The sequence below is a fragment of the Lolium rigidum genome, chromosome 7 (genome assembly GCF_022539505.1).
Source record: "Lolium rigidum isolate FL_2022 chromosome 7, APGP_CSIRO_Lrig_0.1, whole genome shotgun sequence".
NCBI lineage: Eukaryota > Viridiplantae > Streptophyta > Magnoliopsida > Poales > Poaceae > Lolium > Lolium rigidum.
Window position 1 is genome coordinate 334,980,311 of NC_061514.1, and position 17,206 is coordinate 334,997,516.

The 17,206-nt window shown below is 44.0% G+C and overlaps 1 protein-coding gene across 1 annotated transcript; it reads left to right on the forward strand.

Moving 5' to 3' along the window:
• Positions 1–1,248: 1,248 nt before the first annotated feature.
• On the forward strand, positions 1,249–5,344 carry LOC124673470 (polyamine oxidase 1-like). The gene is made up of 7 exons (XM_047209547.1): positions 1,249–1,360; positions 1,444–1,699; positions 2,126–2,272; positions 3,960–4,770; positions 4,881–4,962; positions 5,080–5,166; positions 5,307–5,344. Exons 1-7 carry the CDS (start codon positions 1,249–1,251, stop codon positions 5,342–5,344), a joined length of 1,533 nt encoding a protein of 510 aa, XP_047065503.1.
• Positions 5,345–17,206: the final 11,862 nt, after the last annotated feature.

A 17,206-nucleotide genomic window follows, 5' to 3' on the forward strand; every position in this document is an offset into this window, starting at 1 on the left:
CCGCCGGCCTTGCCAGCATCGGCGGCCTGCCTTTGCAGCTCCGGGGACGTGGGGTTGCAGCAGCGGCGGCCAACCTTTGCAGCTTCGACGACGGGGGGTTGCAACAACGACGGCCGGCCTCACGACGACATGGGTTGCAGCACCTGCGGCCGGCCATGGCAGCACCGACGGCCAGCCTTTGCAGCTCCGGCTACGGGGAGTTGCAGCACCTGCGGCCGGCCTTGGCAGCACCGGCGGCCAGCCCTTTGAAGCTCCGACTACAGGGGGTTGCAGCACCTGTGGCCGGCCTTTGCAGCTCCAGTGAGAGGGGTTGCAGCTCCACCCTCTTGGCCTCTTGATGTCGCATGGATTACCGCCTCGGAGCCGCTGCCCCCATGTTGCAGCTGCGTCATAGCGCTGTCGCGGCCATCGCAGACCTCGCCTCACGCCCGCCATGGCTGTCCTTGTTAGTAGCACCCTTGGAGCTCCACCCACCGAGTCCTCGCATCATAGCGACAACCAAAGCTGGGCGAGGAAAGACAGGGACGCAAGATGAGACCTCACCGGCGGCGCGCGAGTGGGACGGCAGCTCGCCGCTGTGGTGGAGATGTCAGAAGTATTTTCGCAGGTGAGAGAAAATCGTAGGTGAGCGAAAAGAGGAACGGATGGGAGAGAACGCATCGGAAGAGATAAGGCATCGTGGTGGGTCCCCACCCATCGCTGTCTCACCACGCTGGAGGAGGCGTGTCACACGCGCGATGTAAACGATCTGACGGTGCGGAGTCCCGAGCTTGCAACGCGCGCAGCCTCCGAAGGATATGAATTATTTTCCCTAAACTTAAGTCCCACCCCTTGCCATTCTCAGAATTTATATTGGGACATGGGCTAAGGCCCAAGGCAAAAATCCAGCAGAAGCCACCGGAAATATGCGCAGCCTAACCTATATGCATAAAGAGGCGCGAGTCGCTGATGCTAATCTCGCGAGGTGCTGATGCTAATCCCATCTTCTCATATGTCTTGTTTTTCACATGTCAACAAACATGCGTGCAAATAATTAGATTCAGATTAAATAATCTGTATGATAATTATTAATAGGAGAGAGAAATAGATGGGGCAGAATCAAGCTATAATGCCACATTCCTTATATATACTCCCCGATGGACCATTACCGTTTCACACAACAATCTAGGCAGCTAGCTAGCTAGCAAACAACTGCTCAAGTCTCAGGCTGTTACTGTTTTGGAGACGAGACAGCGAAGGACCGTAGAGATGAAGCACTCCACGGCCATAATTCTGGTGTTCGCAGCAGTTGTAGCACAATGCCCCTCCCATACCACTGCTGCCGACCCCAAGGTCATCATCATCGGAGCCGGCATGTCTGGTAAGAGCCTTGCTATTACACTAGACACATTGCGAAGAGGTCTGCGTGCATAGGTGCATGCTTAGCACATCGAGTTCTTGTAGGTATCTCGGCTGGGAAGAGGCTATCGGAGACTGGGATCACTGACTTTGTTATCCTTGAGGCGACCGACCGCATGGGCGGGCGCATCCATAAATCCGAGTTCGCTGGGGTGAACGTCGAGATTGGAGCCAACTGGGTGGAGGGTGTGAACGGCGACGAGATGAACCCCATCTGGAACATGGCCAACGGCGCTGGCCTCAACCTCAGGACCTTCCGCTCCGACTTCGACCACCTCGCTAGCAATACCTACAAGCAAGAGTGCGTACCAATCTTATTATACTCCCTCTATACTAAAACATAGTGTGTATTCAATTTGATCAAACTTAATCTTTGTAAAATCTAATCAAGTATATAGAAAAAGTATCAACATCTATAAAATTAAATTGATATCACTAGAGTCTAGAACCATAGTAAAATATAGACTCGTATGTATTTGCTATCATATAATCATAGATGTTATATTCCGTAGTAGGAAAACTCTTTTCTAAATTTTTTGGGTGACGTGAAAATCTGGAACGCGGTTAGGAAAACTATTGTTTACACTACATGTTAAATAACGTGACCTTATATGTATTTTCTTACTGTTTCATCTGCATACTTAAAATGATCTTCCTGCATTAAGTTACAAGTTAATTAAATTTCTTGGGAAATTCATAAATTATATACATTCTTGTGTTGATCCAGTGGTGGTCTTTACGACAAGAAATTTGTTGAGAAGATAATCAAGAGAATGGATGAGGTGCAAGAGAGCGGTAGCAAGGTCGCCGGTACTTTGCACAACAGCGGCCAACAAGACATGTCCGTCATGTCCATGCAACGCCTCACCGGCCAGTACGTATACATCCACTAATCACACCACCTTGCACTTAGCGCCTAGTGAAAGCTTTGAAACATTAGATCTGGGAGCTTCTTTTGGTATTTAGACATCTAGTGAATGTGCATTACGTCCAGTACATTATATTCTACATTTCCTTAGTTTCTATATCTGACGGCTAAACTCCGGCGTAGCCCTTCGTGGTACTAGTAGAGGGATAAAATTGTGGAGGATCTCACGATTTCGCGAGCTTACTCAGAGTAATTTACCATGATATACTTTACCTTGTTTGACCGCCCACACACTTAGCTCATCGATGCTACGGATACGAGTTTTACCTAGGTTCGGAACTATTATGTGTATTATATTAGCTCCACGTTTGCTTTGGGTTTTTAGATATGACTATGATGTACAAGATATTACAATGATGTACGAGCAAGTTCTAATTATGGTTCAAGTATAGCTAGGAAGATGCATCCTAAAGAGATGGTGCCCTAAAGAGATAGGTCTTTTGGATGATGACAAGACAATAGCTTTGCCCTTTGGTAGATGTGAAGAACTTGCAATTGGGAGGACTTGGGTCCTCGTTTATGTTGGAGTGAAGAGAATCCAACTCGAGCATGGATACATTCGAAGCTTACTGGATGCTAATAACAAACTGCAGCTGAGCCGGCACCTCAGCTGCTGAGGTGACTTTCGCGCATGATTGATAGATCCTGCAGTAAGACATTAAATAATCTAATTAGCATATGCAGATCCTGCAGTAATACATTAGATAATCTAATTAGCATATGCTCCATCAGCTAATCATTGTTTCCCATCCATGGTCTAGGTCCAGCAATTAACCCTCCAAATTCGTTGTGTATGAACCTTCCGCAAACTTAGTTGATACTAATACTAGACTTGAATAGTCGAAATTCAGTAAAACAACAAGAAAAAACAGATGATTGAGCGTTATAAGATTCTTCTCTTAGTTGTTAGAATGTATATAATGGACCCAGCACTACTACATTGAGAGAATTAATGAATAAATAAATTATTTATACTAGAGACTCGTGAGTCATGACTGAAAGTCAGCTTTAGCCAACATTCCTGCCTTAGTTTGTAGCTGCACGTGAGTTCAGAATCAATCATATGTCCACGATCGATCTTACATGTTACATCATGTTACCGACCCCTTTTCTCATCTTACATCATATTTCCAAAGACCGCAAATAATTAATCTAAATGCCCCGATGACCTGTCTGCGTGCATCCACAAATTGCATTTTTTTTCTCGTGCACATTTAATTTGGGAAATTTTATTAAATGGAGATTCCTGCAACGTCTGATTTGTATCATGATTCATTGAAATCGTGATACATACAATTAAGTAGCAAGTTAAGTTGCAGCTGAGAATTTTTTTAGTTGCAATTGAAAAAAATCAATTTCATGTGAGGTGTCAACTAATAAAAATAGCTTCGAACCATTAGATATACTTTGTGATCCGCATTAATGGTGTGTTACAACACTAAGAATCGATGATGTCATCGTACCGAGAACGAAGTTAGTTCTCACTAGAATGAGAACTAGTCACACCCCGACGTTAGGAGTTTAGTCATGTGGAGTGAATGTATCGGGCAGCCGTTGAAAAGTAAGATTTACGGTGGATAGCAACTTCTGTTTAATTTGTGGGACCCACGTGCATGGTATGTATGTGCTGCAGGATGCCTACCGGTCCATTCACGCCGGTCGAGATGGTGGTCGACTACTTCCAACACGACTTCGAGTTCGCAGAGCCGCCGCGGGTGACAAGCCTGCAGAACACACATCCTCTGTCGACGTTCAACAACTTCGGCAAGGACGTCTACTTCGTAGCCGACCAGCGCGGCTACGAGTCCGTCGTGCACCATGTTGCCGGGCAGTACCTCGAGACAGATCCTGAGTCCGGCGACATCGTCGACCCCAGGCTCAAACTGAACATGGTGGTGCGTGAGATCACCTACTCCCACAGCGGTGTCACGGTTAGGACGGACGACGACAAGGTGTACCGGGCAGACTACGTCATCGTCTCCGCTAGCCTCGGCGTCCTGCAGACAGACCTCATACGGTTCGAGCCGCAGCTGCCTTCATGGAAGACCATGTCAATCTACCAGTTTGACATGGCCGTGTACACCAAGATCTTCCTCAAGTTCCCCGAGAGGTTCTGGCCGGATGGTCCTGGCACGGAGTTCTTCCTCTATGCCAGCGGTAGGAGAGGGTACTACCCGGTGTGGCAACAGCTAGAGATGCAGTACCCAGGGTCCAACGTGTTGCTAGTGACCGTCACCGACGACGAGTCTAGGAGGATCGAGCAGCAGTCTGATAAGCAGACTATGACAGAGGCAGTGGAGGTGCTCAGGAAGATGTTCCCAGGGAAGGACGTGCCAGAAGCGACCGAGATACTTGTGCCTAGGTGGTGGTCCAACAGGTTTTTCAAGGGCACCTTTTCAAACTGGCCAATTGGAGTCAGCCGCTACGAATTCGACCTCATCCGGGTACAAAAATATATACATCTTTCTTGCATTGTAATTAGTTGTCTTCTGAGTTCCATTGGCAGTTCATAATTATGATTCTTATTTTCATGTTTTTCTGGCATGTAATTCAGGCTCCGGTTGGGAGGGTTTACTTCACCGGTGAGCACACGAGCGAAAAGTACAATGGCTATGTCCATGGAGCATATCTTGCAGGTAATTAAGAGTTTTTTTCTCTCATGCTTGTCTCTTGGTATGAACGCCGATCTTGAGATATTCCGATGCGATGGTGCTTTCTATTTCTTTTTTTAACGGTGTGATGCTATTTTCTAGGCATTGACTCTGCTGACATCTTGATCAACTGTACCAAGAAAAAGATGTGCTGCTACAACGTCAAGGGAAAGCATGACCAATCCAAAGGTAAAACTAACTAGTACTACGCTGCCATTTAACCCATAAAACATGTAAAAAATTAAACCCCTCTAGCATGCGAAAACATTTACCTTCAAAACATGTGTCTAACTATTGCTTCCCTAATTCACGATTTTTCTGTGTTGCAGATTTGCCACCGAGTGAACGGTTACAACATCAAAAGTAATGGATTCCTAAAGAGTCAGGGCGCGGCATTCTGATGTTCATCATTGATATTATTGTTCCAAGTGATTTATGGGCATCACATATTTTGTTCTTTTTTAGAAGACAATTGTGGTTAGGCTTAGCTTACAGTTCTTTTCGTTACCTCTATGGGTTGTTACCATGACAGAGTAACTAATATCAAAGATTAGTTTGACCATCATATTGGTGAAAACATGTTATCCTTTTCCGAACGTCATAGATGCAACTAATAGCATGGATTAGTTTGGTGATCCTACTAGGGAAAGCATGTTATACTTCCGGAATGCCGTGGATACAACTTGAACAATTTTGTGGCACGGCTTCGGGAATCCATTCTTATCTTCTTGAAACTACAAAGCTATATAAGTACATCTCTTTTTTCTATACAATAGTTCTTAATTAGATTAAAAAATTAAATTATGTTGCTAATAGCACATATAAGTACTTTTTGTTGCAGGATGTAGCTTTATTGCATCACTAAATGTACTTATACAGACTGCTATACATGAGTGGCTTTAGAAAATTACAAGTGCCACTGTCAAGGGAAAAACTACATCTACTAATCCATTGAAGATTTTGATGATCAATTGGATCATCTTAAGCCAGTGGTCAAGGTAAAGAAAGTTAGACAGCGAAAAGTGTATGATACTAGTAATATTCGCAAAAGTACTAGAAAAAGAATTAAAAACAATTTTCATAATGCAGAATTTAAAAGGAATTAATTGGAATCCAGGGGGTTTTGGTTATACTGCTAAACACTTGTTTGTCAAAGAGGCGATTCGAGAACATAAATTAGACTTCATAGCCTTGTTGGAGACTGGAAGATCTAATTTCTCGATTCCTTTTTTGAACCAATTAGCGGGTGGATATAATTTCTCTTGGTTTTCTTTACCTCCACATGGTCGCTCGGGGGTATTCTAGTGGGAATAAACTCCGATACGTTACAAGTGTTAAAGGTAAGCACAGGAGATTTTTGTGTTAAGCTCCATATTAAATGTAAGAGAGATGGTTTTGAATGGATTCTGGTGCCAGTATATGGGGTGGCCCAAGACTTACACAAAGCAGAATTCCTGTCAGAACTAGTGAGAACTTGTGAATCTGAGACACTACCTATGTTGGTAGGGGGTGATTTCAATATTATTCGCAAGAGAGAGGAGAAAAATAACGATAATTTCGAAGCGCGTTGGCCCTTTGTTTTTAATGCAATCATTGAGCATTTGAACTTGCGTGAAATTGCTTTAACGGGGAGACAATTTACATGGGCAAGTAGAAGAGAAGAACCTACGTATGAGAAACTGGATAGAGTACTAGCATTGATCTCGTGGGAACAAAAATTTCCTTTAGTAACGGTTAGAGCTTTAACTAGAGCTGATTCTGATCATACTCCAATACTTATAGATTCAGGGGTGAACGCACACCTGGGTAATCAAGCAAAAAAATTCTTTGAGCTACATTGGTTGTGACAAGAAGGTTTTTTTTGAAATGATAGTAAAGGAGTGGAATTCAGATATAGGTGGAGCTAATCCAATGGAAGTGTGGTTGAATAAGTTAAGACATATTAGAAGATTCCTTAGGGGATGGGAAAAAATCAAAGTGGAATATATAAAAAAGAAAAAGAAAGATTGTTAAATATCATTGATTATCTAGATTTGAAAGCGGAAACAAATATTTTAAACACAAATGAAAGGGAGGACTTAAAAAAGGCAAATGATAGTCTGAACAAATTAAGAAGAGAAAAGGAGTCTAAATGGGCCCAAAGAGCGAAAGTTGAGCATATTCAAGAAGGAGGGAACAATACAAGGTACTTCCACTTAATAGCGAATGGTAAACACCGAAAGAAGAAAATTTTCCAATTAGAGCAACAAGAGAGGACTATTGTTGGGGAAGATTATTTGAAGGTTTACATTACAGAATTTTATAAGAAATTGTTTGGGGCACCGGCTCCAACCAATATTTATTTAGTTGAGGAAGACATACATGATATCACGCAAATTTCACCAATTGAGAATGAAATCCTGACGACCCCCTTTACGGAAGAGGAGGTGTCTGAGGCAATTTCTCAAATGGAACTGAATAAAGCTCCTGGACCAGATGGCTTTCTAGCTGAGTTTTACCAAAAAAAATTGGGGTGTAATTAAGGGGGATCTAATGGCTCTGTTTTCGCAGTTTAGCAAAGGGGATTTGCCTCTTTATAAACTAAATTACGGAGTTATTACATTACTACCCAAAAAAGAAAATGCAGTCCAAATACAACAATATCGACCTATTTGCTTACTAAATGTATGCTTTAAGATATTCACTAAAGTTGGTATGAATCGTATCTCGGGGATTGTCCCAAGAGTTATAAAGCCAACCCAATCGGCCTTCATGCCAGGTAGAAATATCTTGGAAGGGGTAGTCATACTTCATGAAACAATTCATGAGTTACATACTAAGAAAATGGATGGGGTATTATTCAAAATTGACTTCGAGAAAGCTTATGATAAAGTGAAATGGCCCTTTTTACAACAAACATTGCGAATGAAGGGCTTTGCTCCAGAATGGGGTAGATTAGTGCAACAATTTGTCCAAGGTGGTAGTGTTGGGGTCAAGGTGAATGATGATATTGGTCATTATTTCCAGACAAAAAAAAAGGATTAAGACAAAGGGACCCTCTGTCTCCGATGCTATTTAATATTGTAGTGGATATGCTTGCCATCTTAATCGAACAAGCAAAAGAGGATGGTCAAGTGGGAGGGTTAATGGAGGACTCTCAATATTACAATACGCGGATGACACCATCCTTTTTTTGGAACATGACCTCAACAAAGCTGTTAATATGAAATTAATTTTGTGCCTCTTTGGAGAGTTATCGGGGCTTAAGATTAAATTTCATAAAAGTAAGATTTTTTGTTTTGGAAAGGCAAAGGAGGAAGAGGACCGGTATAAGCAGATCTTTGGATGTGATGCTGGACAACTCCCCTTTAGATGATTGGGTATTCCATTCCATTACAAAAAAACTCAGGAATTCGGACTGGTACCCGATAGAAACACGTTTTGAGGGTAAACTAGCTAGGATGCTAGAAAGGGAAGTTATTATCCTATGGTGATAGGTTAGTACTTATTAATTCAGTTTTAACTAGTTTACCAATGTTTATGTTGTGCTTCCTACAAATACCTGTGGGGGTGAGGAAACGGTTGGACTTCTTTCGATCTAGGTTCTTTTAGCAGTCAGAGGAACACAAACGAAAATACCGGCTTACCAAATGGAATATTATTTGTAGACCCAAAGATCAAGGGGATTAGGTATTGAGGTTCTCGAAATCAAAAACAGATGTTTATTGAGTAAGTGGCTCTTTAAACTTCTGAATGAAGACGGGGTGTGGCAAGAATTGCTACAAAACAAATACCTAGGACAAAAGACGTTATCGGAGGTGCAAGCTAGACCTACAGATTCCCCTTTCTGGAAGGGTCAGATGGGAGTTAAACAGGAGTTTTTTTCTAGGGGTTTTTTCAAAGTGGGTAATGGTATGCGTACCCGTTTTTGGGAAGATACATGGTTAGGAAATGCTAATTTGGCTCAACAACACCCGTACTTATATAATATTGTACACCATAAGAATATCACAGTTGCACAGGTGTTAGCCAAAACACCATTGACTATTACTTTTCGAAGGGTGTTAAGTGGTAACAAATGGACTGCATGGTTGCAATTATGTCGGAAACTCATGATGGTAAATTTGAATGAAGATGAAGATCGTTTTGTTTGGAAATTGACATCGAATGGTTTGTTTACAGTGAAGTCGATGTATGAGGATCTTATGTGTGATCATACTCCTTTCCTGAGAAAGTATCTCTGGAAGGTTAAAATTCCACTTAAAATTAAGATTTTCATGTGGTTCTTAAGTAATAAGGTTTTGTTAACTAAGGATAATCTAGCTAAACGTCAGTAGAATGGGTGTACAAAATATGTTTTTTGTGGGGAACAGGAGACTATTCAACACCTATTTATTGAATGTCCTTTGGCTAAGCTCTTATGGCGTACGGTTAATTTTACTTATGATCTTCCACCTCCCACCAATATTACTAATATGTTTGGTAATTGGATAAATGGAGTAGATAGACAATCTAAGGCTTTTATCCAGATTGGGGTTTCTGCTTTATGTTGATCTATTTGGAGGGTCAGAAAAGATATAATTTTTAATAAAAAAACCTCTTTTCATTTATTGCAGGTTATCCATATGGTTTCCCATTGGGTCCAGCTTTGGGCCCTACTCTCACCGGAGGGGCAGAGGGATGCCATGGCTTCTGGATGCACACGGCTCCTGATAGTCACTCAGGATATCTTGTGCCAGGATGGTTGGCGACATACTAGAAGGCTATGTTGATTTGTAGTCATAGTATGTGTTTTTCGATGGTTGATTTTTGTATCAATCCTCGGTGATGCGTGAGTTGTAAACAATACTTTATCCGAACCTTGTTTTCAATAAAAGGCTGTGTGCATCATCATGATGCAGAATTCGGGATAAACCCCCATTTCGAAACAAAAACTAATCCATTGAAGTACACCCCATACGAAAGCTAACTTGTAAAAAACTTCGGAGCAACTAAATAAAAAAACTACATCCACTAACGCAGTAAAAGTGCATCCATAAGCATCAAATTAAGTAAATCATGTGAAAAAGCTTCACACCTACTTAAAACTACACCCATAAGCTTCAAAATTACTTCTAAACAGATTAAGTCCAACCTATATAAATCTTCAGCACAACTTTATAAAACTACATCCATGGTTGCATTGAATGTACGCCCATAATCTTCAGAACTTACTCTAAAACTAGATTAAGTACATTACATAAAATAAGCATCAGGGCTACTTCTTAAAACTAAAACTACAGCCACAAGCTTTCGAGAAACTTTATAAGACTACATCAACAATCCACTGAAAGTACATCCATCATCTTCGAAACTACTTCTAAAACCTATAATAAGTACATCCAACTCCATATGAGGGAAAAACACCACCCCTTGAAATGGACAACATATCAGTTGTATGAAAAAGGAGTGTCTGAATGGAGAGGAGGATACTTGCCAACTGAAGTCTATGAACTCCCATGAATATGAAGTCGTTCATCCAATTTTGATGTGCTCTTCACCAATTCGATTGGCATAGAGTGTTAGAAATACTTTCCAATGATCCCAAAAACTCGAGTAAAAAAAGCACTAAAAGCCACACTGATGGTCACTTGAGATGATTCCACCATGCTGTTAGAAGGTGGCCGAATACAAGACACAAATGAATCAAAGTCTCCCAATTCGAGGAAGCTCACAATGGCTATGGGACAACAAGTTGCACTACCTGTGTTGATACATAAACGATATGAGCATTTGTGGCATGAGTACTTTGATCACGTGTTGGTATTATTCTGATAGATCGTGCCAACAATAAGTGCTTCTAGTAGCCAGCGGGGATGACCATGAATGGCACCACACCAATAGGGCAAGCACCTGCTTGTTCTCTTCTATGAAAACCAGGTGTTGCATAGGGTATTCCTCTTTTCCAAAACAAAATACCATCCTAAGCGAACATGTTACTCATCCTTAATGGTCGTGTAGGTAGCCACCCTACCATTCCATAGCTGCAGAGAAACCATTAAAGGTACCGTGGTTAGTATCGATCAGGTTGATATGGGTAGCCGCAGCAAATCATTTAACACTGACAGCTTTGCACAAGTAGAAAATGGTCCTTTAGTCCCCGTTCGGGACGGCCTCTAGCCCCGGTTGTCCAATCGGGACTAAAGCCCCCTTGTCTCGGTCGTGTTACAAACCGGGAATAAGGCCCTCCACGTGGCCACGACTACACACTCGGGCTGGAGGACCTTTAGTTCTGGTTGGTGTTATGGTTTAGTTTATCCCCTTTATTTTGTGTTTTCCTTTATAATTTTTTCCAATTATTTTTCGTTTCAAACAAGTTTGCGTATACGGCCTCCACACTACTACATATTGTACACGTTGATGCATATATAATATAATTTCTCTTACGATCGAGCATACACACATATAAATATACAATTTGGCATTGTTTCTATCTAATTGCATGGAGACCACTAAATTACATGAAGGCATTAGCCGTGCCAATGGAATTCTCCATCTGGAGATATGACCTCCATAAGCAAAAATCTTGTCAGTTCTTTTTGAATTGCTTGTATGCGGTCCTTCGGTAGGAGCTGGTCCCACAGCTTATCATTCTTTAAAAGAAGGAGATCAATATGAACATATGAGTTGTGTGAATATATATCAAATTATCATAAAATCAATTATGAAAAAACTCAACACAATTGATGGTAATTCAAAAAATTGTGAATATTGTTTACATACATGAAGGAAATCAGTAATGCGCTGATGCGGATGTACTCGCAAACGTGGAATGCACATAAATTAGTCCTCTATGCCTGGCTCAACCACTTTGCGAGAATAGAATGCAATCAAATAATATTCAAGCATGATAAGGATTCATGTCATATGTACTTAGACCAAACCTTAAGTTCCTTGCGTCATCTGCAAAGTCCGGGAACACTCTCTCGATTTTTTCCACTGCGACCCATCAGCGGGGTGTCTCAACATCCCGTCTTTCTTACGGTCTTTTTTGTGCCACCACACTAACTTGGCATGCTCTTTGTTTCTAAACAAAACATTTCAATTGTGGTATTATAGGAGCATACCACATAACCTTGGAAGGAACCCTCTTCCTGTGGCGCTCTCCCTCAACATCACCAGGGTCATCTCCTCTAATCTTATACCGCAATGTAGTGCATACCTAGCATGCATCCAAATTCTCGTACTCCTCACCGCGGTAGAGGATGCAGTCCTTAGGCCATGTGACATAGGTATGCCTAACAGGCATGTCGAATAAGTGTCCTGTTACAGGAAAGTGCGAAGCCCATGGACTCGAGAATGCGGAGGCCCAGAAGGTTGCAGGCTTTCGGGTTAGGAAAGTAAGAGTTGTAATAGGAAACTTGTATCGATATAGGAAAATCCCAATACGGCTCGACAATTTGTAACTTGTACGACATGGAAAAGCCTCGGCTTCGCCTCCTATATAAAGGAGAAGCCGAGGGAGATAGAGGGGATCGAAATCATTGTAACCCTAGCCACCGTAACTTTGAGTTGAGCACCTTTGTTCGATTGAACCTTCAAGATCTACTTGCCCTCTACTTCTTACGAAACCCTAAGTCTACAACACGTAGGCATTGACGAGTTAATCCCTCGTCAATTGGCGCCGTTTGTGGGAATTGGAGGCTGCAAGGTTCTGATCTCGATGGCATCTTCAACATCATCGTCAACAGCAGGCAACGCGATGGACAGAGGTAAACGAGTCCAACCTAATCTCGCCGATTTTGTTCCTCACCCTCCCGCCCATTTGCATGCATATGCCGATCTGGAGGAGTCGACGGAGATGACTTTCGGGAGCTTCCGCTTCCTCGTCGGGAAAGAAGGATCGCATCGTCTCGCGGCACCGATTTTTTCAGGACCGTTGGCGGTCGAGCCCGATTTCTCGGGATCGTCAACATCATCTGCCGAGTCAGGCGATAAAGAAGTTTTGCTGCCACACTTCACCAAGGCCGCCGATGGCGGGGCACACGCCGATCTGTTCGGTGACATGACTTTCGGGTCGTTCACAGAAACCGATCTAGATAGCGACTCGGGAAGCTTCACCAACTTCGACTTCACCAACATCAACAACTCTACTGCTAGAAGGGAGGTCTTTGCTGGTCTACACGACGGTATCACCGCCCTGAAGCTGATGAAAACACAACTGCAACACATCACCAGATCTGTGTAATCACGGGAGCAGGCCGTGAAGAGGATGAAGAGTCTGAGGCTTTCGACGATTTGGGAAACCCTTACGTCGATCTCGCAGATCTCACGCGAGGAACAAGAAGCAAATATATCGGAACTAAGCCGCGAGAAAAAGTACAGCTGTCGCAGGAAGAATGTGATAGAGCTAGAAGAGCCATGAACGGTACCGAGCCAATGACTGCACAAGTTTCGCCATAAGCGCTGCAAGCATATCAATATAAACTTAGTCGTTCCAGACGTGAGGTAGAAAAAATGCAGCGAGAACTCGACGAAAGAAAAGCTGCAGCAGATGCCTCCAACGAGCGCAGGGCCAACTTGAGTCAACACTCGAGAAACTCGAGAAAATCAGCAGACAACCATAGGGACAGCCTCGCAAGAGCAAGATCTCGGTTGGCAGGCATACCCGAAAGAGAACGGGAGAACCTGATTCAAAACCTCGACATGTCTTTCATGTCAATAGACACGAGAGGGCACATCATCCCGAAAACACCCGAGGCAGGATACATGGCGACACACGCATTCCTAATGGCATCTAGACCACCTCAAGGAGATCCTAGATCATCACTATACCAGATGGCTATGGCAGGAGTCGGTGTTATGGGTGCGGCGATAGCAGGACGAGAGATATCACCACAACCCGAAAGTGCTCCACACTGAAGCAGCCCAAGGAAAAATAGCCCCCGACGTACTATGGCAGCAACGCGAGATGCTCCAAGAGAAGGTGGCGCGAGGAACACAGTAGCTCAAGCTCGAGTCGATAGAGCACGCGAGGAAAGAAGTCGAGAAAACAGAACACGTGAAAATTGTCATACACCGGAAGATAGCGATGAGGACTTGTGTGGACTCCCTTGCTTTACCCGAAGGGTTCGCAAAACTCGAGTGCCCACTAGCTTAAAGTTACCCGACGACTATAAAAAGTTCGACGGGCTGCAAGATCCAGACGATTGGTTAGTCGATTATCTGGAGATAGTAAAGTTGATGGGTGGAACAAGAGAAACAGCTATGTAAAGCATTCAGGTCCATCTCAGTGGTGTCGCAAGATCCTGGATGAAGAAGCTACCAGAGGGATCCATAGATAGCTGGGAAACTTTCGAAGACCTGTTCGTGCGAAATTTTCGGTCTACCTGCAAAAAACCAGCATCAATAGAGCAGTTAAGGACTTGCAAGCAGAAGCCGGATGAATCGATGAGAACGTACATTCAGCGGTGAAGTATCATCAAAAACTCGCCTGAGCACGTGTTCGATGAAAGATCAATCGACGCCTTTGATGCAGGATACGAAGGAGAGACCTAATCGAAGAGTTGGGAGATCCAACCCAAGAACAATAGCAGAACTCATGGAAATAGCGAATCGGTGGGCCGGCGAAGAAGATGTTGTTCACAATTGTAACGGCCCAGGGTAGGACCCCTATTAGATTTATGTTGTGTTTTTATTTTGGGCATAATCATGGCATATGCGTCACATCATTCGTGTTTTATTTATCAAATACAATTATTTTATAAAACCCTAACTATTTTGTTATTCCTTTCTTATGATTTCTACATGAAATCTTCCTTGTATCTTCTTTTAACAAAAAACCCTAAAGTAAAACTATTTATTATTTTTAGCTATAAAACTTTTGGTTCTTATGTTATCTTATCTCCTCCTATGGTTTCAAATCCAAACTTTTGTTTGTGCTAGATTTGAAAATAATTTACAAACAATTTTCTAAATAAAAGAATAAGCAGAAGAATTTTGAAAATAAACAGGAAAACATCCTAACCCTCCCTGGGCCACTCTCTCCCTAGCCCCACCTCTCTTCCTGTCCTTTTTCCCACTGACCGGCCCAAGCAGGCAGCCCAGCAACTTCAGGCCAGCCCAGGATTCCACCGTACCCCTTCCTTGGAGAGGCTCCTCTGTTGTCCTCTTCTCCCTCACGAGGAGAGCGTCAGGCCCCCTGCTTCCCTCACAGTGCACCATCTCCACCACGCCAGCCTCTCCCTTATCCTCCCAACCACTCTCCCTCTCGGCCACGCCTCCTCCCTCCCTTTTTCCCCTTCTCCATGAAAAGCAGAGAGATAGCTAGGGTTTCCTCACAAAAACTCTGAACACCGCCGTGTGCAGTTCGCCGGCGCCCCGTCGATTTCGGCCCACCCCGCGCCGGCAAGACACCACCACCAGCGGCTCCGCCTCGCTCTCCTCTTGATCCCGGCAGAAGGAATCGAGCCGGAACCTCCTTAGTCGAGCACCACGTCACCGTTTCTGCACCACTGCCACTGCACTCCGGTGAAAATTCCGGCCATCTCCGACCTCCTCCGGCTCCATCGTCTTCACCTCGAGCTTCAGGGTAACCTCCTCGACCTGTTAGACATCACCTCCGTCCCCGTTGCTTCCTCTCTCTCCCTCGGTTGACGTTGTGCCGACCGCCGCCTCCGCAGATGCTCGCCGCCGGTGACCCTCCGTTGGCTTCCCGACGACGCCGCCGCCTCCTTCAGGTCCGCGCTGATGAGGCGCACCCGAGGCGCTACCTCGCCCTTCCCAGAACCCTCTACAACGCCCGCGCACTCGCCATGCCAGCCACAGTGGTCACCACTGCTCCCCGCGCCGCGCACGACATCGAACACCTTCAGTGCGTGCCCCGCATGGTTCGCCACACTGGCGCCATGTCAGCTCTTGTGGGCCCCACCCATCAGCGACCATGGGTAATTCCCCCTCGGTGAGCATCTCCTTCCCGAGATTCAGATCCAACATCTTTGCATGGAACCCCTGGAACTTCTTTCTTATCAACCCGCGGTCCAGGACTCGCTGGTTTTCTCGAAACCCCCTGGAAGTTTTGTAAAGTAACCCGGTGTCCTCCCTGATGCGTGCAGTTGACACACGTCCGTTGGGAACCCCAAGAGGAAGGTGTGATGCAGACAGTAGCAAGTTTTCCCTCAGAAAGAAACCAAGGTTTATCGAACCAGGAGGAGCCAAGAAGCACGTTGAAGGTTGATGGTGGCGGAATGTAATGCGGCGCAACACCAGGGATTCCGGCGCCAACGTGGAACCCGCACAACACAACCAAAGTACTTTGCCCCAACGAAATGATGAGGTTGTTAATCTCACCAGCTTGTCAGTAACAAAGGATTAACCGTATTGTGTGGAAGATGATTGTTTGCAAGAAACAAGTAAAACAAGTATTGCAAGAGATTGTATGCGATGTAAAGAATAGGACCGGGGTCCACAGCTCACTAGAGGTGTCTCTCCCATAAGATAAAAGCATGTTGGGTGAACAAATTACAGTCGGGCAATTGACAAATAGAGAGGGCATAACAATGCACATACATGATATGATAAATATAGTGAGATTTAATTGGGCATTACGACAAAGTACATAGACCGCTATCCAGACATGCATCTATGCCTAAAAAGTCCACCTTCGAAGTTATCATCCGAACCCCTTCCAGGTATTAAGTTGCAAAACAACAGTACAATTGCATTAAGTATGGTGCGTAATGTAATCAATAACTACATCCTTAGACATAGCATCAATGTTTTATCCCTAGTGGCAACAACGACATCCACAACCTTAGAACTTTCCGTCACCGTCCCGCATTTAATGGAGGCATGAACCCACTATCGAGCATAAATACTCCCTCTTGGAGTTAAGAGCAAAAACTTGGCCGAGCCTCTACTAATAACGGAGAGCATGCAAGATCATAAACAACACATAGGTAATAACTTGATAATTAATATAACATAGTATTCTCTATCCATCGGATCCCGACAAACACAACATATAGTATTACGGATAGATGATCTTGATCATGTTAGGCAGCTCACAAGATCCGACAATGAAGCACAATGAGGAGAAGACAACCATCTAGCTACTCGCTATGGACCCATAGTCCAGGGGTGAACTACTCACTCATCACTCCGGAGGCGATCATGGCGGTGAAGAGTCCTCCCGGGAGATGAATCCCCTCTCCGGCAGGGTGCCGGAGGTGATCTCCGTAATCCCCCGAAATGGGATTGGCGGCGGCGGCGT

What these genes read in the sequence shown, in the direction of transcription:
- LOC124673470 (XM_047209547.1), top strand. Translation starts at nt 1,249, where the DNA reads ATGAAGCACTCCACGGCCATAATTCTGGTGTTCGCAGCAGTTGTAGCA. An exon ending in CATCGGAGCCGGCATGTCTG is followed by an intron (nt 1,361 to 1,443) that starts GTAAGAGCCTTG and finishes GAGTTCTTGTAG; the next exon opens with GTATCTCGGCTGGGAAGAGG. An exon ending in AAAGCATGACCAATCCAAAG is followed by an intron (nt 5,167 to 5,306) that starts GTAAAACTAACT and finishes TCTGTGTTGCAG; the next exon opens with ATTTGCCACCGAGTGAACGG.